Here is a 25154-nt window from a genome sequence, read left to right as displayed (position 1 = left end):
ACTGTTTAAGATTTGATGGTGGTAGAGGTGATGATGGTGATGGTGATGAAAGTGATGAAAGTGATGAAGATGATGGTGATGATGACTGTGATATTGAAGATGGTTGTTAAGCTGTGTATGTGGAGGAGGATATCTTTCCATTGTTTATGAAATGCCTCTTTGAAAGAGGGTTGGATTTGTTGGGTATGGTGATAGTGTTGAGATGCATGCAGATTGTTTAGTAATTTTTATCTCTTTTGGTTCGCATTGACATGATCAGGTGTGGAGACAGGTCCCTCTGCATGAGACCTAAAAATATGATTGTACTCGCTCTCGTTGTCAAAATGCACTAAATGGTCTTTGTTTTCCACACCAACAGGCATCTTGTGCGTGCCATGCAGATTGAGCTGAACAAGAACCTTTCTGCCTTTCTGGATCCCAGCGAGGAGGCAGATATGGAGCGGGACTTTTCAGCAGGTAAGTCATGTGACACCTGGGCTGTAGTTTCATAAAGCTGTTCGTAAAGTTACTAACAACTTACGAGCGACTGGTGATCAGTTCTTGTGCTGAATTATGGAAATTCTGATGAATATAGCACATCAGAACTGATCACCAGTCGCTGGTAAGTTGTTCGTAACTTTACGAACAGCTTTATGAAACACCCCCCTGGGCTGTACTTTGCCCTACTAGTTTGAAAAGGAGAGTGATGAATGTTTAGTTTGGGATATTCATTAACCCTTGAGGATGGACTGATCTTGCTTCAACACGCATTTCCCACAGACACTTGGCCGAGTATACTTAGGACTCATCCTCAATGGGTTTAAAGCAGTTATTGCAAAAGATATCTACTAACACAATTTTTTTTTTCTTAAAGAGAAATGTCATCAGGCAGACATTCTCTGAACCTTTAAGTTTTTTGTCAGGTTTCCTTGTTCTGATGAATACACATAGTATTGATTGGGAGTAATTTGGAGCAGGATCATTGCTACAAAACTGGAAAATCAAGACTGGTGTTACTGGCAAAGGGAAAGTCAGGAGCTCATAAATTAGCTACTCTTACATGATATATTGATAATATAAGCAGTTTTCTTTTTCATTTATTGATATACTACATGACACCTCATCATCTTGAGATTCCTAAGGCTAGAGACTGTAGACACGATTCAGAATTTGAGGTCGTTGTATACATTTTTCTATCGTACATCATTTTTGTTGGATTTCTCATCAAATTTGTTGCGATTTCTCTTAATTGGGTATCCTCTGGTAAATTTGGTAAAATCAATTCTTACCAGCACTGCAATGAGGCAAAGAATACTGTACTAAACATCCACATCTCTGCTGAAGTTCAAAATCTCCTGGTAGTAGATTGTTTACACTCTCTGGCAATGAAATGCTAAGACAAACTAACATGATGAGTACATGACGGATGTTCCGCTACTTGTATCGGGAAGGCTAAGCTTTGAACCACACAAACATACTTTGTACGATGTATCCGAGACATATACCACTAAGCCACAGTGGTCCATGCCTCCAGGACTCACTCTCATTCTACTCCTTTGCTTTAAATTATGACAGTACTCATGTCATCACATCAAGACAACCATCTTCCTCACTGTGAAAATGACTTTCTGTGTCACCTTGTCTTGCACATCATTTAAAAGTCATTTGCATTGTGACAACTTGGTTTAGTACTCATTTTCCATCTGTTTGTGTGTGTGTGTGTGTGTTTTATCGTCAAAATGTCATGGATCCTTATTCTTGATCCTATCATTGACTTTGATTTGAGATAATTCAGAATCTAGAATGCCATTTTTTGTTGTGTTGTTCTTTTTTCAAGCAAAGTCTCCACAGTCTGTCTGACATGAATATCTATCATGTATCAATGAGCATTTTGACACAAGAACATCATTCAGCCATATTGCATCCTGCATGATATGAGATCATCAAAAATCTGTGACTTTACATACAAATCAGATTCTGTTTAGATTACTGTTATGCCTGATTGCATGGTATATCATAGACGCCTTTCGTCTGCTCACTGATTTATATCAGTCTAGAAAACTTTCTGGAACTGATTCTTGACCCAAAGAACTGCTGGAGGAGGGGGAGGGGAGGGGAATTCAGTTAATGGGGAAAATGCTGAGTATAGATCACTTGTTTTTAATTTAACATCATATCTACATGAAGAATAAGGGGTTATGTTTCTAATTGCCAAATGTAATGGACTTTTTTGGACATACTAAGGAACCCAGGGAGAGGGTGGCAGTGGATTCAGTTTAATATAAAAAATGTTGAGTATCAAACAAAAGTCATTATCAATTTACCATTCACATGGAAGATAGGGAAATAAGTTTATAAACTGGTTGATTTGGGAATGTTGTTAGTCTGGTAGTTTGTTTACTGGAAATTTCTCTTCAGTTTTTGTCGAAGCCCCTTTGAGTGTATCACAGTGTTTTTCTACTAACTCTAACTAACATATAGGTTATCCAAGAACTCAGTCTCTGCACTTGCTCAAGGAATGCACATGATACAAGATAAAAATGTGATGATGTTTTGAGCATGTCTACTTCTTTTGACCTACAATGTATAATGAAGACAGAGTGTAATTTTATTCTCTTTTAAGTCAAAAGCGATGAGATCATTTAAGGAACGTTTCGTCACTTAAGTGCATATCTATCACAAAGAACAGTATGACAAGAGTGCCACGGGTTTGTGAACCTGTTTTGGTTACTGATGATAGAAAGTGTTTGTAAGAGTTTTGGGATTGAGGGCACAGGCAGCACGGGCCAGATATGACATTGAGTGTCCAACTGAATCTTCCCGTTTGACCCGTCCAGACGAGGATTCAAAGAGTGTTGAGAGTGGGCGCTGGATGAGACCACCGTCGAGCAGCCCCATGAGTGGACGCCCAACAATAGGTAGGCACCAATTAACCCCACCCCCACCCCCACCCCATTTAGTATCCATAGCAACTCACTCATCTCCCTGTATCCATGGCAACACAGCTCCATCCCCATCACATCCTCTCAACATCCGAACTCATGCATGCCCACACAGTCTAACCACAGGGAACCTCATTCTTGTAACTGTACACCACTGTCTGGAATGTCTCGGGTCTATTCTGTCCCATACTTGTCACAAGCCATCCATGACACACATAGTCTAGTGATACCTGGGTATTTAATGTCAGTAGTCATGCAGTGTTAAATTAACTTTGCCTCCTGCAAGAATGAGAATGACAGGCATGAGTAGATCGAATCTGACCCCATGGCCAAAACCTGTGCTATGTGTACTTCTATTAGTTTCCACTTGAATACCTTGCCTTTTTTACTCTCACTAAACCATGCATGCATTTGACATGAGCTACACTTGTAGTTGCCAAGTGTTGCTAAACTTTACAGGTAGATTTAGTCAAGCTATAAGATTGCACCTCCTATATTCTTATTGTTTGCCTGTGACTGATGTTAGAATATTTATCTTTTTGAAAGAGAATGATGTGTAATACTCAGAGAAGTGCTTTCAGTAGAAATGCTTGCTTTATTTTAACTATAGTATTGCCTTTTGCATAGGCTTTGTGTTTTCACTCTGGCTACAGAATTGGGTGCAATTGTGAATGCTGCCCCAGATAGAGTTATGCATGTAGGATAAATGCTCCCAGCCAATCCAGGCAGAATTGTTCCTTTGCCAGTAGAGTAGTGCTGTTCAGATGCTGTGGTAGTCTTGATTAACTGAAATTTTCTGGTGATGAAGAGGATTGCGATGCTATTTTGAACTGGTGGCTATCAACGGATGGTGAAGGAGACTAGATTTCTGTATATATAATGTTGGTATATTCTAACAGAATGAGTTCTTCTCTTGTAGTCTGTTACTCAGACCTGTCCAGTAATTATTGTATGGGTGACACAGCATGAAATGTAGTTGCTGCTAATGCATGTAAGACATTTCTATAGATGCACCTTTCTGTAGATGCAGTAGTAATTAGTATGTACCTGTAGTTTTCCCTTTGTGCCAGTAATAACCATCTCTCTTAGTTCCGCAATAAAAATAAAAACTTGATGGTTGAAATCATCCTTGTCTCCTTGCAGTGGCCTGGGTTTTGTATCACAAGGACATACATTGTAGTCCATGTTCTTGTTCTGTGTTATTTTTTTTTCTCTCTCTCTCATTTCATGTTGGAAAATTACGCTTTGGCTGCTTCAGACACTTCATACTTGAGTGCAATTGCTACTAGAGAAAAAAAAAGGAAAGATCATTTTAGTTTGCTTATGAAACTATAATAATTAAGTGGAAAAACAAGAAACATGTGACATATAGTCAGACTTTTGCCAGTGAAGATTTTAAAAGTCTCACCCAAACCTTTTCGTTTTTCGTTTTTACAAATGGTCCATGTGCGAGTATACAAGATGCATATTTCCTGGTCGCCTTTGAAAACAGTTTGACACTGATATGCACTGATTCCTCATACTATAAAGTATACATTTTTTGGTATTTAAGAACTGCAACATGCATTATCAAGAGACAAAAGGTTGAAAAAGCTGTCAGAAGTGCATTGCTCCCACATTGTCAAGAGAAAGATACTTGGATATATCAGGAAGACATGTTGCTTGAAGGAAAGATGTTGCTTAATTGAAGGAAAGATATGGTTCCATAGTAGAAGGAGATGCTTTATTTTTCTTTATGGTGCTCTCCACTGTCTTTCACACAATGATATGTATACCAGTGATGGTCATTGCTGTAATGTAGGTTAGGACATTTTTTTTTTTTTTATTGTGGAGGCATTTTTTCTTCATGTAAATTGAACATGGGAATATAGATAACTACATTTTGGGGATGAGTGAACTTTGATGTGATAAAGGAGAGTAAAACTTGTATCAAGACATGTAGAAGATGCATACTGTCCTGTAATCACAAATATGGCATCTGGGACTTTATTTCTTCTGGTAATGTTTGAGTACTTTGATTGTTCAATATTTCTCTTACAGTAATTTTCCTTTCTTGATCGTACCTGGACATATGCCATATGATGTCTTTCTTCCTCATGTTTGTGACAAAAATAGAATTTTAGCACGTCACCATTTTTAGAAATACATTGTAGATAGTATAGATGAAAAATTTTATAGTGACAAAATACTCGATGAAAGAAGAACAAGAACAAAAGACTTCAAGTTCTTTATACCTGGATGAGCCCATAATTTTCGTTGTAATAGTTATGGTGAGATGATACCTTTTTTTCTTTCAAATAGGGAGACAGTAGATTCCTTGTGCTAAGAGGTGATGACAAATGTCTGTACTGAAAGGGGATGGTACAACTGTAATTTCCTATTGCCATGAATTCTTTAATAGTTTACAGTATTCAATATGACATCATTCGTTGCCTTTCATCCCTTTTGCTTTCTGCAGGCGACGTCCTCCAGATCCTGTCGTCAGCGATGACGCTGCTGCGCGTCTGCCGCGTCAATGCCGCCCTCACCATCCAGCTCTTCTCCCAGCTCTTCCACTTCATCAGCGCCAGCCTCTTCAACCGGCTGGTGACCTCGCCCCGCCACGCCGGCCTCTGCACCCAGGACTGGGGCCGCCGCCTCATGCGCCGCCTGGCCCGCGTGGACGCCTGGGCCGAGAAGCAGGGCCTGGAGCTGGCCGCAGAGGCCCACCTGGAGAAATTGAAGCAGGTGCCTATGTCTATCCGTGTTTTCTTTCTTCATCAAAGAGGAGAAGGCCACCCTAAATATTAGTTTGTATGACTAGAAGCAGAAAATCAGGAACAGGACAGTGAAAAGTTTGAGCAAATTTCCAATCAGAACTTAGAATAACAACATAAAGAACCCTTGTAGTTTTTGAGGCAACAGATTGGGGGAGGTCATATGTGACCGTGTATCACAAAACAAATAAAAAGTCGCACCCCTTGATTTTACATGAGGACTCAAGAAAGCTGAAATGGAAATGGGTCAACCTGGTCAATTTCTAGTTTTCCATATTTTCTGAAAGAGCTATTCTTCTTTTACATTATTCTTGAGTTTGGGATCATAAATTGAATGGGAAAGTGGATTTTCAGCAGTTTTTCTACAACCCTTTTTTGGTAGAGTATTGTGATCAGGTTTTTCTTAGAGGCCCCTTTCATTTCTTGAAAATCCTTTGCACCCTCTTCACTTTCAACTGTAATAACTTTTGAAAGGATGATGCTACTGCTCTGAAAGTTGACATTTAAAATGGTCAGAATGGGGTAATAGACCATGCTCAATAACAGCTTAATCTTATAATCCCTTGATTGTTGGTGCTACAGTGGTTGACATCATGTTTTTGTCCCATTCATGGCACAGGTAGCACGGCTTAGTATAAGATTAGGCACTTGAGTAGGCCCTGTACTTCAGAGCCTCTTTTCTCAGTTCACACTTTCTAGAGTGTGCGCTTCCTTTCCAATATCTATATAGGTTGGGAGAATCCATTTGAAATGAGTTATACATCATTTTAAAGCTTAGAATCTGCTCTTTCAGAATCTGCCTTTAACTAAAAATCCACGTTTGGTGACTTATTGGTGGTTTTGTGGTGCAGGGTCACATATTGAGTATGTTATTTGCAGAGGTGTGAAAATCTAGTGAGTTATAAGTATTTTCAGAACTTTGAAAACATGCCTGTCAATTCTTCAGACTCTGTAAGGCAAAGTGTACTTCCTTGGTATTCATGTGATGAGCTGTTCAGTAATTTACCAAGTATACTCTAATGTTCTGTGTAGGACCAATGCCCCCTTTGTAAGCTTCATGAACAAGGGCATTTCAACTTGCACACTTAAAGGAGAGATTATGATTGCACCATTACTTCATTTTTGTCATGAATTGATCTCAGTGGGGAAGTAATTCCCCAAGAAATAATGGATACTACAGTTGTAGGTGAATCCAACTTATAATACATGTAGCTTGTTCAGAAGTTCTTTATCATTGCTATTGTGAAACTATTTTTGATTTGTCAATATATTCATTCATTCTCCACTTATTTCATTCTCTCGTTTATCCATCCATCAACATATTTTCTTATTCATGAATATTTTTATTCATTGAATCCATGACAGGCCCTGGAGCTTTTGATCACCCCCAAGGAGAACTCCACCCAGCTGAACGCTGCCATCTCTGGCAGCTGGAAGCTGAACACACGCCAGCTGAAAGCACTCCTTGATAACTACATCCCTCCCAAGGGGGCCATCGAGATCCCCCCTGAAGCCATTGCTAAGGTAATATCATGCAAACCAGCATCCAGTTCCCTATAATTGTTCAATTATACCCCCCCCCCCCCCCCCCCCCCCCCCCCCGGCTGTATGGATTTCATTATCAAATGAGGTATTTTGTAATTTGCCTAAAGCAATATGCGGCATAGCATCACTTTGTGAGTTTATATAATAAACTGTTTTGCACCAAAGAATATGGAAAACCCAATACAAATGATGTACTGTGGTACTCATTACACACATTCTTGTTGATACTTGCAGATACATGGAATACAGTTTGGGTGCACTGGTCATTCGCTGCTATGTCACGCAAGTTTGATAAATGGATTTAACCTGTTTGTCTCCTAGGCAACCGCCAATGCTGCATCCCCAGAGGAGGTGCAGGCACAGCAGGAGGGGCGTCCCATTCTCCTGGAAGAGGAGCGGGAGCTGCGGGTGGCGGCCTTCCTGCCCGAAGACGGATACTCCAGTGACATCGTGAAGGGCATCCCTAACGGACTGAGGGAGTTCCTCAACCCACTGGTGCAGGCTGGTGAGTCTCTTAAACTTTTCTATGTCAGAGACTATTGACTATACTATGGGGTGTTTTTACCTCCGCCAAGGGAGGAGGTTATGTTTTCATTACTGTTGGTTTGTTTGTCCGTGTGCAAAATAACTCAAAAAGCTGTGAATGGATTTGGATGTAACTTGCAGAAAAGGTTGAGGATAACACAAGAAACAGATGATGAAATTTTGGTAGTGATCAAGCAATTTTTGTGGATTTAATGAAGGATATTTCCGTATTTTGGCAGGTAGGGTCAATGAACTTGGGAGTTCAAGCTGCATATTTTTGAGGTTGTCATGCGCGCAATAGAGAGCGTGCTGTAGTTTCTGTCCAGGACAAGGCGCGCCGTGCGCTGGCATTGATGACGTAACAAAAGGTTTCTATATTGGGAACTCAGAGTACTTCTTCAGTTTTGTTTTGTTTTTTTCTTTTTTATTGTGCCAATTCACACTCTAAGTACTGAAACCCCCAGAGCTTCTGGGTGTTTGGGATATTAATGTATTGATGCGATCTGTGGTTTCCACAACTTTCCTATAAATTTGCATTCATGCAGGCCACAGGTCGTTACACAGAATGCAAACTATCCAAAGACAAACAAATATTGACTCATGTCTCCTGTATCGTTCATTGTGCGTACTCAGATTTAAGAAGATGTCTTGATAAGTATGATGTTTTGTTACATCGATTTTCAAACCAATGTTAGTAGTAACTGCCTGCACAAAAGAGTTAGATTATTACTCTAACTGTTTTCATAATAAAGGTAAAGTCCCATGTTTAGAATCAGCAAGTAACATTCGTACTCTTGCTTTTAAGCCCTCACTGATTTTACAGCCATTAAAATCCATTATCTGTGTATTTTGATTATTTCTTCCTTGCTTTTCATGAAGAGAAAAAGAGGGAGAGTGAGATTCACACAAAGATAGAGAGGTACCAACAGCATAAATGTGGCTTCTTTTTATCCCACCCAGCACAAGTTCGCCTGACGCCGCACCCCAAGGCCAATGGGACTTGGACTGTCCACATGTACGGCAACCAGCCCTCCATTCTTGAACCACAGTCACCAGAGTCTCCACAACCTCCTTCCAAGCCACACATAGAGGTAAAGACAGAAAAGTTAGTGACTAGATGCTCCATGTCACCCCACAGCTGCTACTTAGAAGTTCTGGGCCCCGTTTTATCAAAAGATATAATCCATTATAAATTTCCTTACCACACAGGCTGCCTTAGACTTACCATAGAAATCAACTATGTAATCCGTTATAATTCTTCATAAAACAGGGCCCTGCTGAATGACGATGGTGACACAAGAATAATTTTAATATTGGTAAACTTCTACAAATGACTTGTAAGAAAGATTAGACCACTTAAATGTGGAAACTTGAAGTTGTTCTAAGAAGTGATCTTTTCTGTTGTTTCCCAAAACAATGCTCTGGCCCAAAGTGGACCCTGTGCTGCAACTATAAATGAACATTTTAATGTTTGAACAGTCTCTTCAGAATGTTTCTTGACAGATGATTAAACAACAACCTTTTAAGGCCATTCAGTATTCATATGTGGAAAAAAAAAAAAGATCTTTGAGGATGAAGGATGTCGGACGCTATGATGCTGTATATCTTTGGTTCTTAAGTTTCCGAGACTAAAATGGAAACAGATGATAATTGATTAATAATTAATTAGCTGTTAATTAATGTCACTGTTGTTGATTTTGTTGTTTCCTTTCTTCCACAGCCGCAGGTGAAGCCAGACGCCAAGCCACCTGGTAAAGAGCCAGAGATCATTCACATCCAGCTGGACAAACATGGAAAGCCAGGCATGGGACTGAGCATCGTAGCTGCAACGGTAGGTTAAAGGAAGACTTGATGATTATTTGTATATTTGATGTATATGCCTGGTACCGGAAATTGCTCAGCAACTGAATTTTGTCTCAGCTTATAGTAATGATCTTGCAAAGACAAATTACTGCAGTATGCTGCACACTTAGATTCTTGGACTTCTACAGAAAGTGAAATTATATTTTGAAAATGTTTAGAAATTCACTTTTTTTTTTAGAGGGAGAGATTAGAGCCAAAGTGTTATTCATGTGGAACACCTCTTTTATGATATGAATTAGGTAAGAGTTAAAATGTGCATTTGTTTTATTATTTTTTGGTTTATTTTTTAATATTGTAGAACTGCTAGTCATACAACAGTGCAAATTAGCTTGGGTTAGAGAAAAAGAGAGATTCCATTCTGCCTTTCACAAAGTATACCAATGTGTGTGATGTTCTGTTACACTAATTAAGCAATGGAAGAAAGGCATAAAACCAATCAAATGCAAAGTATATTTCGTGTCATCTTTTCAGGGAGTTGGTCAGAACCAGATTGGTATCTACGTCAAGGCTGTGGTACCTGACTCTGCAGCTGACAGGGTAAGGCAGGCGAGATCTTACAAACTGGCCGTGAATAGTATATCAAAGTGTAGAAAAGTTACTGCAAAAGCTGTTATTTTCGCGATTGAGGAGGTCACAGACATTTTTGCGAGATGTTGTTTTCGCGATTTGACGCAAGTCCATCATAGGTACTTTACTGAACCTGGCAGTGTTTCACATGGTGTTAAATTTGCAGGCCAACAGTAATTCAAAATTTGTGAAATTCAGAAAAATTAAAGCCTCGCAAAAATAAAAGCTTTTACAGTACTCTTCTTTCTCAGGATCATTTCATACCTGGATCACTGGTCTGTTAAAGCCTGACAGTGCTTTGTGTGCCAATTGGCATGCATGAAAAGTGAAAGGGGTTCTTGATCAGTTCATATGTAACTTGTGGAAATTTTAAGAGTTTAAAAGATAGTTGTTGCTTTTGTATAGATTTGATGTAGCAGTACTCCTGGTGTGTAGTTCTTAGCTACTGTCCCTATCACAGCAAAGTATTTTGATGACAAATGATGTTGCAACTTCAGGAGCATATTTACCAGTATCAATTGCATCAAATGCGAAAGGAGCTGTGATAAATGTTGATTTGTGTCTCTCTTGAAGGTGTCTTTTTTTTCTTTTTTCTTTTTTTTGCGGGGGGGGGGGGGAGGGAGGTTGGGTAGTTTTTTGTGAGTTGTTATTACAGTTGCTGCTGCTGCAGGTTTTTTTTTTTGTTGTTGTTGTTGTTGTTGTTGTTGTTGTTGTTGTTGTTGTTGTTGTTGTTGTTGTTGTTGTTGTTGTTGTTGTTGTTGTTGTTGTTATAGTTGTTGTTGTTGTAAAGGTTGTGGTTGACATCACATTGTATACCAATGAATGGAATGTACTTTATTCATTTCATATTTGTTTGTCACCGTCAGGATGGGCGAGTGAAGGCAGGTGATCAAATCCTCTCTGTGGATGGTAACAGCCTCATTGGATTGGACCAAGATGCGTAAGGATATACTTTACATCTCTTTCTCTCTCTTCCACCCCCCCCCCCCCCCTTCCTCCCTCTTTCTCTGTCACAAGCACCCACACATTCATTATCTTGACCCCACTGCTAAAAACTATGGTAACTTTACAGTCAGCAGTAACCATCAGTGATTTCTTAGCTTTTAATTGGCAGTGGAATCACCAGGACCCTGTGGCATAGATAACTCTGAAGACAATGGACACAGACTGTGATTTCTTAGGTTTTATTGGCTATGGATTGCTGTAGTAAATCATTGATTGCAGAGTTACCATAGTTTAATGCAACAGGGCCCAAGCTACATGAATGTTTGTACAGAACTTCTCTGAGTATACATTTCAGAAAGTGAATTTTTTCAGTGTAAAAGTCTGTACCAGAGCTGTCTGTGCTCAGAGTTACGAGTTTCATGAGGTCCGTGATGGTACATGTTTATTACATGATACAATCTGACAAACACAAGCAGAGTATATTAGCTGGTTTTCTCAAACTTGTAAAGGTCCTTGGTAACATTTTGCAGATATTGTACATTTCCATGTGTTTGCCTATGCACCAGCATTGATGCATCATATTATTGGAACATGTTTCGAATGAAAAAATGAAGATGAGTGTTATAAGATAATATAAAGTTTTGGTACCTAAAAAGTTTCCCTGAATTTCCTTGTCTTTGTTGGTGTTTCAGGTTAAAGTACCTTTCATGTAACTAACACTGTGAGACTTACTCGCCCCAAAATGCTCTCATGTCTTAGTAATCATGCAATAATGGTTTCGTACCAGAGCCGCCGCCGTACGGCGGCGAGGTAGTACACGTATTGTACGAAACCATTATTGCATGATAACTGCGACCAGCAGCGTGCAGCCCCATACAAAACACGTGTACGCATAGCTAACTGTGACCAGCAGCCCCATACGCATAGCGTAATGGGGCTTCGCATTGTAGCATCTAGGATCATGACAGATTTAGTGTCGCGGGTAAATATCAACTTAAAATCCAAAAATTTCTTCAATTTGAAGACTTACCAATTAAGTCGAAGTATTGAGAACAGGCTTCGGGCAACGTTTGGTTCTGCCAATAGTCCCTTTCTGTTCAAATTGATGACTGAATGTGACTCGGTCGAGAGGACCTTGGGAGAGCTACATACACTGAATACTACAGCCAGTGCATGCACACACATCACGTGGGCACAAATTTCAAATCCATGAACGGATAAGATGTTTGTGTGCGCATGCGCCGGCCATAGTATTCAGTGTATGTAGCTCTCCCAAGGTCCTCTCGACCGAGTCACATTCAGTCATCAATTCGGACAGAAAGGGACTATTGGCAGAATCAAACGTTGCCCGAAGCCTGTTTTCAATACTTCAACTTAATTGGTAAGTCTTCAAATTGAAGAAATTTTTGGATTTTAAGTTGATATTTATCCGCGATACTAAATCTGTCATGATCCTGAATGCTAAAATGCGAAGTCCCATTAATACGCTGTGCGTATGGGGCTGCTGGTCGCAGTCAATTGCATGATTACTGAGACATGAAAGCACTTTGGGGCGAGTAAGTCTCACAGTGACAGTTATATGAAAGGTACTTTAACCTGAAACACAAAAATTCAGGGAACTTTTGAGGTACCAAAACTTTATATTATCTTTAACCATGTAGGAAGACAATAAAACCGCAGAGCAAATAACCGATATCACCATAATCCAGATGTAATGCACTGTAGAGTAAACTGTTAACTCTTCGCTTGTATGTTTTGAGAAACATTGAAGAAAAGACTATAGAGATGTATCATTTTCTCTCATTGTCCTGACACAGAGCTGCCCAGTTCCTGGTCAAGTCCGGCCAAGTGGTAGAAATGACCATCGCCAAGCAGGGGGCCATCTTCCACGGGCTAGCCCAGATCCTTAGCCAGACCACACCCCCTCAGCAGAGAGGTAAGGAATGCAGGGAATTTCCCTCTCCGCTATGATTGGGGATTCCCCCCTGTCATTGAAGATTGGGAATTCCCTCATCAGAATCATCTGCATGGTGCATGGGTGATGACTGTATGGGTGTTTTGTATTGGTTTTATGAGGATGGATGCATGCCAAGAGGTGGTATGGTCGTGTGCATGTTTGAAAGTTGGGAGGTTGCGTGCACGTGGTTCTTTCACGCAAACGTCTTGACAAATGGGAAAGACTTGATTGATTTGGTCTTGATCGTTGCCAATTGGTTTGGTGTTTGATTGAGTGATTGCTTTATGATTAAGTCACAGGAGACCTTCAAGTCAAAGTTTGCTCTTTAAAGTTCTGATTGAGCAAGTTTTCAGTCTTGATAAGTGTGCAATTGCTTACACAGTATATTCAAAAGATAAGTAATCGTAGATCAAAAGGGAAAAATCATTCACATGATTCGAAATATGTTTTCATGCAAAGATATGAATATGTACCAAGGCCATTTTAAATAGTTACAGCAATGGCTAGGGGCATCAAAAGGAATGTTGGCTGATTAAGACAATCTGTAGTCTTGCCCCAGCAGATGAGAGTATGTGATCAAATTTGTAAGCCCTTGAAAATCAATAGCATTTTACAGCTATGAGCACTGTGTAGGAAAGATAGAAAAATAGGAATGACGTTGTCTTTCCCTAATCTTACTAAGTTTTAGCCACAAGTGGATAATCTATCAGTTAGTCTAGAATCTGAAGACCTGGGCTCTCAGGTCATGTAGATTTTTTTTTTTTTTTTTTTGCTCTCTTATCACAACGAGACCTTTAATTTCAAATACGCCATCACACTGTGCAAATGAGAGTCTGTTTTTGAGACTGGGGTGGAAATCAAGCTCCTAAAATGTTACACTGAATTGTTTGTTAGGAAATGCCTATTAAAATTGTGTGTGTGATAGCCCTTACCCTGTTTAGAATGATTTTTATAAAATAAGGGGCATTGTTTAGTTTGTCAAAAAATAACTTTTACCATCAGTATCTTTTACGGATTACTTATGACGAATTCCCTCCCAATCTATTCCTCTCCCCCCCCCCCCTTTTGTAACTCCCTTCATCAAAACCCCCACCAGCCAACAAGGGAGAGCGGCAGCCCCGACCCGTTAGCGAGGACCTTTCTGGGCGCTCTGCCACCCTCCCCCACAACACCGCTCCCCCCAGGGAGTCAGTTGACCCCCGCGACACCGCCACGCTCCCCCGGGGGGTGATTGGCGTGCCCCTGGTGGGCCTGAGAGAGGCGGATAAGGCCCGATCCTCCCCAAATCTTGGTGAGAAGAGTTGTTGTGTTGTCTTGTCAGTTTGTCTTTTCTCTCATGCGTGCTGTGGCAGTTTCCTTTTTCTTGACATCTCCATATTCACTTTTTCCACTGGAGTTTTTCCCTCTTGATAACTAACTTGGTGTCATTCTATTACTTTTTTTTGTGTGTGCAACATTTCATTGTTCTCTACATCTTCCAAATGTCTTTGCAATGTTCCATTATTTCTTGACCATGCTGGGATTTCGGGGAGAAAAAACAAACAAAAGCAGTCATTCAAGCTCATCGCAAAAAGTTCTACCATAAATGCTAAACTGCGCACAACTGCTTTTAAAGTAAATTGTATTTTAAATGTCAGTTCGTCGTCATTCCTGATTTGAAGTGAGACCTCAGTCAGGTTTCATATATCAAATGTGAAGCACAGGAGTGATGTGAGAGATTGAATGGAAAGATTTATCACGTCAGTTATGGAATGTCATTATGTCCCTCATAAAGTTAAATTTTCAGTAGTTAGCTGCAGTGTTTGTAAGTAAAATTTGTTGGTTTTTTTTTGTTTTGGGTTTTTTTTTTGTAAATATGTGTGGGTGTGTGCATATGTGTTTGTGTTTGTTTTTGTTTTTTTGCATTGTGGTTTGCCAGCATGCATGTCTCTGCAAAGCATTTGCCTTTAAAGAAAATCCTTCATACAGCAGAGTGAATGTTTCGTGGGATTGTCTTACAGTGCTCAATCATGGGTGCCCTTCCTATAGCTACTACATTTCATATTTATTCTAAGCTTTGTGTAACCCCTTCCCAATGGGAACCTGGTGGCCTGTGTATTAAGTCTACATGTATGGGGATTTCAGAATTCAGTATGGATTAGGTTAACAACATTTAGAGGTTGAAAGCTGATCTGCATAAACCAAAGCATCTCAAATTATGTAAATATGAAGCTATGAGAAACATGGATTGAATATAAATGCAGGTAAATGCTTCAAAAAGTTGAAAATGTCTCAGTGACCAGATTTGCCATACTCTCTGTATGCTGTAGATAGTAGTGTTCAGTATAAACCGTACAATAAATGTTTTATTTATTTGCATCGTGACATTTGTCTTTAGATCTCTTCACTGTGACAGCATGATTATCATCTGTTTATGGGTGCTAGATTTTTCTTCATGCATATGAGCATTATCATAATAGCTCAGCCAGCAAAACTTTGGGCTTTGTGAATGTTGATCCACCACATTGTTGAACTGTGTCTTTAATTCATTTGTCCCACAAAGCTACTCTGTATCAGAAAAAGAAAAAAACCAACATTGATTATTTGTGTGTGTATATGCATGTTTAGTTTAGTATATGCATGTTTAGTTTAGTTTTGTTGTATTTTGTTGTGTTTTATTTTGTTTTGTAATTAAATTCTTAATGATGAACAAGTCCAAAAAGGATTGTTTTGCCATTAGGGATTTGTGCAAGAGAATTGGTGTATGAATTCACTTCTGCCAGCATTAACAGTCTGACAGCATTGATTTTGAGGCTCAATGTTTTAAAGACAGAGTCAATGTATGCTGTGATATCACTGTTTTTACACAACCACTGCATTTATGCAGTGTGCTATCTATTCAAAATATATATTTTAAGTCATGCTCTTGATAAATCAGGAATATGTTGTCAGTAAATACAATTGGTTGCTTCCTCATCTATGGTTCATTGTTGCAATGTTCATTTTCGGAAAGTTCGGTTCTATCCTGTGATATTCTCCAATTTTTGTCACTTTTCTTGAAAAGGCATGTATGAACCTTCTGCTCTTATGTTTGTCTATTTTACTTCTTTATCCTTTCTGTGTTTTTCATTTTAAAGGGTGTGTACATTTCTGGTCGAGGCAAGGATTTAGCTTTATCGTTTTGCGAGATATTCAGAAACCACTCTATGAGATGTCTAAGAACATTCAATTGTAAGGGGTATCAAAAGTTTTTTTTTATGAAAATCCATTTTGAAATGGCTGAGATATCCCAAAACAAGGTGAAACAAAGAGAACCTAATAAAGTTGTGGCCTATCACCTTATTATTATCACTTTTTTGGATATCTGAGCCATTTGAAAACCAATTTTCATCAAATAAACGTTGAATCCTTCTTAAAATTACATGCTCTTTCATATTTCATAAGAGGTTTCTCATTATCTCACTTAGGAATGTTCAAACCATGAATCCCTCACCTCAACCAGTACTGTACAGTCCCTTTAATGTTTGCTGTGGTGTACTGCTACCTATCCTCATTCTGTTTGTGCAGCATGCTTCTTGTTGCGGGCCCCATAACGTGTTTAACCCATCAACCAACCTTCTGCAAGTTATTATCAGTGCGTGTTTGTAACTCAAGTTATTATTCTATATGCTATCATGGCTAATGCCAGTGACACTTGACATACATTTCCGGTACTTTTATTTGAACATACGATATTAAATCATTTCCAGTGAAAAGGAAATGTCAAAAATTGTTCCTGGTTTTGTTTTCTAGGTGGGTGGGAAATATCTACATTCTGACGGTATAAAAAGTGGTAAGTAATGCTTACATATTTGACATTGGCAAGAGGTCCAGTCCTGCAAGAAGTCAACTAGTAAGGCACAAGATTTGCTCTGAAGTTTCTTGTTTAATTTTTGCATCCATTCTTGGCATGATTTCAAATTCATGTTCATGCCTTCTTTATGTCGACTCCTGTCTCCTTTGTAGCTGATGAGAGGCCACCAGAACGTGGAAACTACATGCCGATGAACAGCAGGGAGGACTACGGACGACATGGGTCAGTGGGAATGAGACCTGACCCACGAAGGTATGTCAATTCTTTGAGAAGGGCGCCTGTAATCCCAACTTAGGCCTGCCGTGGGTGTCATGGGAAGTGGTGTTGTCATCTCATTTTGCAACTTTGTTTCAGCTCATATCCATAAGATAAAATCTTGATAGCTTCTTGAAAGGCTTAGTGTGTTTGATATATGGTGCACTCCGAAGAGAAAGGAGGACTTTGATGATACCAAAGGCAAGGTGAATGCCAGGTTTTCAAAACCAATCCCATACCCTTCCAATTTCTCCCTGAACAACAACAAACTTGGTTTCCTGGTCCTTATCCACCATGCTCCTGCATGTGTTTAGACCTACCATACTTGCAGGATTTTAGTTCTGTGAACATTTAATGAATTACTCTATTAGTTTCATGGCAAACCTCTCGGAATAAGTGTTTTGCAGTTCGATATACAAGTGTATATGCATTATCAAAACCAACCGTTTTGTATGTATGTGTTCATAATTCTTTGTTTTAGCCTAGAAAAAAAAAGAAAAATTAGAATGTGTCAAAAGTGTTTATGATGCAAGTAATATTGGTTTCTTGTTTTTCTGCAGCCGCATGGAATCCACACCAACACCACCAATTTCTCAAAGATCCAAGTCTGTGTCCAACTTAGAGCCAGATGCCAGCGAAAATGAGATCCAGAGGTCAGCTAAGTCTACCATGGATCTATCCAGTAAGCGAGATGAGCAACCTTACCGAGGACACGCCCCAAGGGAGGAGCCACCCTTCAGAAGAGAGGAGGAATCCCAGTACAGGCCAGGGGACCGACCGCCTCTGGAGAATTACGATGAGGAGCCGTTTCACCGGCGCCAACCAGGTCCAAGACCTGTGGATCCAAGACGAGAGTCACCAGTCCAAAGACCAGTGCCCCAACAGAGAGACCTACCCAACCAGATGAGGCCCGCCCCTCAGCCCCGACAGGTGCAGCAACAAATGATGCACATGCAGCAGAGGCAAAGGGGACCATCACCCCAGCACCCAGGGCAGTACCCTCGTGGGCCGATGGGTCCCGGGCAGGATCCAAGGGGTCCACCACAAAGGATGCCAATCCCTCATCCTCGGGGTCCACCAGGACCACAGCAGGGCTGGGGTCCAAGGGGTATGCCACCCAACCAGCATATGGTAGATGGTATCATGCAGCAGCCACCGCCTAATCGCTATGGTGCACCAGAAGGTTACAGAATGGCACCGCAGGGGAGACAGAGTCCAAGAGATCCTAGAGAAAATCCAGGCATGCCACCCAGACAGAGGAACTACAGCCAGGGGGATATGATTGATGATCTCCCCGAACCAAGAGGCAGAGTGTACAGTGAAGGGAATGTTTTGAGGGGTCCAGAGAGTCCTGCAGACAGAAGGTTTGAGAATCGCACAAACAGTCCTCAGCCTGCCCCGCGGATGGTGAGAGATGACGTTCAGCAACCACGAATCCATGCTATGGAGAATCAAGCTAAGCAATATGGCATGAATGGGCCGCAAAATGCAGATGTGCTCCCACCACCACCTCCTGAAATGGCTGGCAGTCGGGGATCAAACAGTGGTAGCATCGATGAACTGCCTCCTCCACCACCACCCCAGCATCTGAGTGAAGATGAAGAGTACAAGCAGTGGCAGGAAAAGAAGGCCAAACAGCTTGAGGAGGAAAACAGACAGACACCAAATTCCGGCTTTGCTTCCTTGCCTCGCCAAGGACGCATCAATAGATCATCATCCTTGACTCCAGTTGCAGGCGAGAGTCAGCGCCCAGCCCTCCCGCAAAAGCCTCCATTGGGACCAAAGCCAGTTCCTCCGCCAATGCCTCCTGAAAGGACTGCAGCGTCAGCAGAAGCAGCACGCAGCTCCCTTGACAGGCGCACAATGGACAAACCAGTAGGCCCAGCCAGTGATAGATTCAACCCCCAGAGAGCAGGTATGGAACCACCAGGGAGGGCCATGCCTGGTACAACTTCCATCACAAATTCTACTTCAGTCCCCTCATCAAAATCTTCTCCCTGGGATCGAGATGAGAAAGAGCGACAGGAGAAGCAGTTAGAAGAACATGTGAAAAAGATGCGCAGTGATGAAATTGAGTACCTGTCTTCCCTTCCATCCCTGACACCTGCCCAGCAGGATAAGCTGAGTAAGCTGCAGCTTGATGAGATGTTCCAGCAGCGACTGGAGGAGTCAATGATGGAGGATGAGGAGGATGAAGAGGAGGATATCACCAGAAAGCCAGAATACAGGGAACAGATGATGATGGCCAATCTCAGTGCAGAGCTTGCTGTTCAGAGAACAAGAGAACAAATGGGACAAGAAAGGGCACAAGAGATGGAGATGAGGCAGAGGCAAGAGAGGAGGGTTCAAGAACTTCAGATGCAGCGGCAGATGGAGCGTCAAAGGGAAATGCAAAGGCAGGAGGAACTGGAGCGCCGGCAAGAAATGGAACGTCAACAGGAGATGAAGCGACAAGAGATGCAGAGGCAGGAAGAACAGAGGAGACAGGAAGAACAAAGGAGGATGGAAGAGCAAAGGAGGATGGAAGAACAGAGGAGGGCAGAAGAACAGAGGAGGGCAGAAGAACAGAGGAGGGCAGAAGAACAGAGAAGGGCGGAAGAACAGAGGCGGGCGGAAGAACAGAGGCGGGCGGAAGAACAGAGAAGGATGGAAGAGCAGAGGAGGCAGGAAGAGATCCAAAGGCAACAGGAATTGCAGCGCCAACAAGAATATCAAAGGAGACAGGAGTTGCAACGACAGCAGGAAGTTCAGAGGCAACAAGAGCTCCATCGACAGCAGGAAATTCAGCGCCAGCAGGAGATCCAGCGACAGCAGGAGCTCAAGCAACAGGAAGAGCAGCAACGGGTGCAAGAACTGCAGAGGGAACGGGAGCGGCAACAACAGCTGGAGCGCCAGAAACAGGAAGAGAACAGAAAGAGGGAACTGGAGGAGTCCCGGCAGCAAGAAGAGCGTAGTGCGCAGTTTGAGCTGAAGAAACTGCAAGAGGAACGTGCCAGGTGGATTGCAGAGCAAGAAGAGATGAGGCGCAAGGCAGAAGAGGAGCGCAGAAAATATGAAGAGATGAAGGCACTGAGAGAGCAGGAGGAAGAGATGCAACGAAGGCACCACCAGCAGCGCCTCGAATACGAGCGCCGTGAAGCTGAACTAGAACAAGAGCGCCGCCGCTTCGAGCAGGGACTGTCCCTCGGTGGTCCACCACAGCCTCAGGTGAACAACATGCATGCCTTCCGCACCTCACCTATGCTGCATACAACAGTCAGTGCCGGCTATGTCCCTGGGCCAGACAAACCAGAAGTGAGGAATGCGTCAGAGGAGAGACCACCTACAGATGGGTTCAGCATCACCGACTCTGCTTCCCTTAACAAACCCAAACCCTTCAAGAAGGCCCCACCTCCCATTGCTCCAAAGCGAGTGTCCTTCAGGCCAGGACAGCGGCCCAGCTCCACTTCGGAGCCCCTCAACTACCTGAATGAGCGAGATCTGGTGGGAGACCGTGGTTCCATCAGCTCCCAGCATAGTGTGGGCTCCAACAACTCTGGGGGTGCCCCTCCACCTAAGCAGCAGTACCAGACACCACCAGCAAGCTATGGCAATGGGCACTCCAACTCTTACCAGGCTCAGCCGACCAACAACTACAGCATGTACAACCACACTCCACCAACTTCTGTGCCTAACTCCCAGAGCTCCTTCACACCGCAGAATGCTGCTCCAGCCCCAGTGTACCGCACTGGGGACACCCCTGGAGTGATCGGGGCGCAGGAAGTCTACAACGATCCTCGGGATAGGCGACTTGCCCAGCAGCAGCTCCAGCAGAAGCCTCCGACTCCAGACATGAACAAGATGTCATTCAAAGAGAAGATGAAACTGTTCTCTGACACCACACCCAATAGCAAGCCTAGAACATCAAAGTGGGAACGAGAGTTCCTGGCCCAAAACCCAAACCTAGCGACTCCATAGTCCTTTTTGCCATGCAACTGAAATGAAACAGAATTAAAAATGATTGCCTGATTTGTGGTATTATGATCGACAATGTAAATGAAATTTTGCGAGCCTATGCAAAAAAAGAAGATAAAGAATTATTCTGCATTCTGCATGGAGATCATCCAAGGATTAAAGATAACAGATTGAATCCATGAGTACTAGCCTTCCCAATCGATGGAAGCTTGATGTGATTATTTCTATTTTGTTTCTTTGTTATAGTGTTACTAGTTGCAGGTAATTCTGATGAGGGGATAATGCACTAGTGGGTCCTTTGATGTATTCATACTTGTGTGATATTGGTTACAAGATGCTCATGATGCTCCATATTGTTTCTTGCTTGTCTGGTTATGCCTTATGCGAGCAACATCAGAATCGTAAATGCTTTTGTCAAGGTCATCAAGACATTTATGTAGACAACGTTGCCCAGTAGGAGCTGTCCTGTGGTATGCTTTAGCTGATAATTCAGTGCAGCGTAGTAAGCATCGTACACATGTGTAGAGTGCAATTGACTAGTCTTTAATCTCTTCATTGTTAGTAAGCCATTGTTTGTGGTTGGTATAATACATGAAACTTTGTTCATCATGCACCGATTTAGAAGCATAACTTCATGATCTTTCTCTTTTTTTTTTTCAAGTCTTATTGGTATAATGCATGGATGAGAATGAATGTTTCAAATGTGTGTATTTGGAATGTGATTATTTAATTTGCCTTGCAGGTGATGTAATATCTTGATTGCGTTAGGAATTTCGTATGGTCTTAGATATCATTCTCTTATCGGTCGCTACTGCCCTTTTATTTGCTTGAGACACAGACATTTGCCACTGGTTGACTGTCATGTGAACACCAGAGCATTTCTTTTTGAGTCCCTTTCATGCTTCATAACTCTTGAGATGTATACTGGCAAAATTTACTGGTCAGACTTCAAAATGGTAGGTGTATTCGGCACAACGAGATAAGAAAGACAACTTGTTTGTCAACTACACTGATTGTGAAGACGAGATTCCAAGTTTATCTCCACTCCAGGTGCCTTTCTGCTCCATGTTGTCCTCTCATTTATAGTGGAGCCTACACATTGGACAAAAAGTATGTAAACTTGATGCCCTATGTGAACCTGAACTCTGATAGGATAAGGAGTAAGAAATTGGTGTTTTTTAGAAAAGCAAAACTTACATGAGGTACATTAACAACCCAGAATGTAAAACATCAAAGTAACGTTTCCTTTGAGATGGTCTAACAGGATGTTAAAACTGATGTTAGCATGTCTTGATGTTGGAGTCTTCATTAACATGGTATAAAGCTTTGTTCACACTCCCAGTGTTCTCGCAAGATCAAAACTATTTTAGTCTATCCAAGTGTGGCGGCATTACTGTCTTGCCAACATATGATGTCTGCATTGCAATATCTGTATCATCGGATGAATATAAAGAAAATGAAGTGAGGTAGTGAGTACATAGTCTGTGGAATTGGTCCCTTCCCTTTTGAATCCTACCAAATTCTGGGACCTGCTTTAAAGAACAGACGTGTTCCATATTCCTCTAGAGTGTGTGGTTTGTTGTTGTTTTTTTGCATCGTTTCCTTCCTTCAAGACCATTTTTTTTTTTTTTTTGTGGACATACCCTATGTTGCGTACACCCTCCAGATGTCTGCTGTAGAGCGTGATGTGTTTTGTCTAAGCCGTGTTTTCCTGTGTCTGTGATTGATGTACTTACCCATGACAAGGCAAAGTTTTACTCTTGAGATTGCACTTTTACACAGAATGACAGTGTTTCTGTCTGTTTTAAATGATCACGAAGAATCTTTTATTAGTCTGTTAGTTTTAAAATGATAACATTCGTCTGGATGACAAGACTATGTAACAGAATACACTTTCAGAATTATGTTGTAAGTTTGCAATGCACTTGCGTGGGCATTTATGGATATTAAGCATGTGTTATAGATTTATCGATGAATACTTTGAATCCCCTGGAAATCATGTATTCATCATATTATATTGTTCAGCAGATTTGCCTTGTGGTCTCTGTGTCTGGTGCTTGTAGGCATATATTGAGCTTTGATGAAGAAAACATGTAGCATTAGTGTCTGTACATACAATCGAGTACATGCTTCCAGTAGAGGATATACCTTGAACTTTTTTTTTTCATTCTCATGACATAGCTTTAAGTTTTCTCTTTGTCCCTTCCACCCCCTGTTTCCTAATCAACTACATTTTTCTACATTGCCATGTACAATGTTGTAAATATAGCTTCGCTGGTACGTATATGTTGTAAGTTGAAATAATGCTTGCAGAAAAAAGAAAAGATTATATTTTAATTCTTTTATGTGATTACACCTGCAAAATGGAATGTGGAGAGAAAGAGAATGAGCAAATTGAGGATTTGATGAAATTTCATCTTGTGACGTGGAAAGTTTTACAGTGAGTGATTCTGCAGGATTGTGTATTATTGTTGCTTGATTGGTAATATTTGAAAACCTACATTCTCTTTGCTGTAGTTTATTTCCATACAGGTTATTCAGTAAAAGCATTGTTGTTGCATTGATCTTTTGCTTGTACATAATTCCAAAGTTTTCAACCAAAGGTTTTTTTTTTAAATTTTTGGCTCGTATTATTTTGGAATGTTGTTTCAACCACCCTCACCCTTTTTTCCTCCTGTTCTCTGACATGAAAAACGAACTAATTGAATATTTATATATTTAGGTATATTTATCTTTTTCTCATATCAATTTATGCCCAGTTCTGCCATTGTGTAAATGATATTGTTCTTTTTTTTTTTTAAGCTGGGAGTCTGTGATACCACTACATGTATATCCTTGTTCAAGTGAATACCATCTGATTCAATAAACCCATAAATGTTATTATTTAAATGAAATTAGTGATATTTGTATGTAATGAATTGAACAGGTGCCTAAAGAAATATGAATTCTACAGGCATGCCTGCTATCTTTGTATTCAATTGCAACAGTTTTCTTATCTACTTCATCCTCCTTTCAATCTTTTGCATTGTATTCCCATTTTGATTCAGAATTCACAGACTTAGGTATGTATTCACTGATTATTGGTATTCGTTGTGTTCCTGGTATGCGGATGAAATGAAGTATTCTATCATTTTGAGATATTCAAGTTTTTTGCCAGCAGTGTGTACCTCAGCCATCCAATGTTCAGCCAGGATTGAATGTCAGTGGGATGTATGTAATTTAACTAACTTTGTATTCTGTATGAGACATGATACCCGAACCACTCAGAAGCTCGTTAAGATGGTCACACCATTATTAAAGCAGAGAGCATTTCAAAGCCCTTCAGCTTAAAGGGTATTCAGAAACTTCTTGAGGTACAATAACTTGAGCTGTGTACACCAAAGCATTTGTCTTACCTACATGCAGGTTCACTCTTGGCTGTAAACTGCTCATGACGAGTTGACATACTTCAAGGCTGGTAAAGTTTGTACAGACAGCATTAAATGTAGAAAAACTAATAAAAGCTGCATGTGAAAAAAAAAAATGACTGATGCAGATTTAGGTATGTAAGATTGGTAATTCTTTTTTCTTTCCTTCTTTTTTTTTGATAGTATGTTAAGTACATCTGTGTTAAGCCTCTGATCAATAAGTCTTCTTTTTCTGATCCTCAATAACACATTTGTCATACTCGATAAAACGTTTAATTGTGTATGGCAATTTTATATTTGGAGTTGTTGGTTGTTTTTTTCAGTGTTCCCAATGTCTGTACTCTGGTTCTAATGCCTGATAAGATTCTGGGCATAACATTAATTTGGCATTCAGATTATGAGTCATCGAGTGCTCTTTTCAGATGATTACATAACGCAAAATGAACTTGACTGCAATTGCAGTGTGCGCATACTTTTTTCCCCAGTTGGATTTGTTGCCGTGTATTAATTCAGATTTTGCCGGCAACTGAGAGAGACCAACCCTGTGTAAATACCTGCTCATTTAGTCTCTTGTTTCTCCAGACTGAAAATATGTGTGTGTATACCGCTATTAAAGCAGAAGTATTC

General features: G+C 40.8%; 1 protein-coding gene across 1 annotated transcript in view; it reads left to right on the top strand.

The window, feature by feature from the left end:
- Positions 1-21146, top strand: part of LOC139726906 (uncharacterized) — a 65472-nt gene extending 44326 nt beyond the window's left edge. The window contains exons 16-28 of the mRNA XM_071637899.1: positions 359-456; positions 2817-2897; positions 5380-5648; positions 7043-7201; positions 7544-7727; positions 8708-8838; positions 9468-9578; positions 10082-10147; positions 11044-11117; positions 12940-13058; positions 14176-14370; positions 17064-17163; positions 17727-21146. Of these exons, the coding sequence (XP_071494000.1) occupies positions 359-456; positions 2817-2897; positions 5380-5648; positions 7043-7201; positions 7544-7727; positions 8708-8838; positions 9468-9578; positions 10082-10147; positions 11044-11117; positions 12940-13058; positions 14176-14370; positions 17064-17163; positions 17727-21123 (4984 nt within the window). The 3' untranslated portion in view covers positions 21124-21146. The remainder of the gene's footprint in view (positions 1-358; positions 457-2816; positions 2898-5379; positions 5649-7042; positions 7202-7543; positions 7728-8707; positions 8839-9467; positions 9579-10081; positions 10148-11043; positions 11118-12939; positions 13059-14175; positions 14371-17063; positions 17164-17726) is intronic.
- Positions 21147-25154: the final 4008 nt, after the last annotated feature.

Source organism: Diadema antillarum, unplaced genomic scaffold (assembly GCF_040938485.1).
Source record: "Diadema antillarum isolate AM-2024a unplaced genomic scaffold, OU_Dant_1.0 seq00000103_RagTag, whole genome shotgun sequence".
NCBI classification, from domain to species: domain Eukaryota; kingdom Metazoa; phylum Echinodermata; class Echinoidea; order Diadematoida; family Diadematidae; genus Diadema; species Diadema antillarum.
Note: the sequence above shows the minus strand (reverse complement) of the source record. Positions and strands in the feature narration are given on the sequence as shown.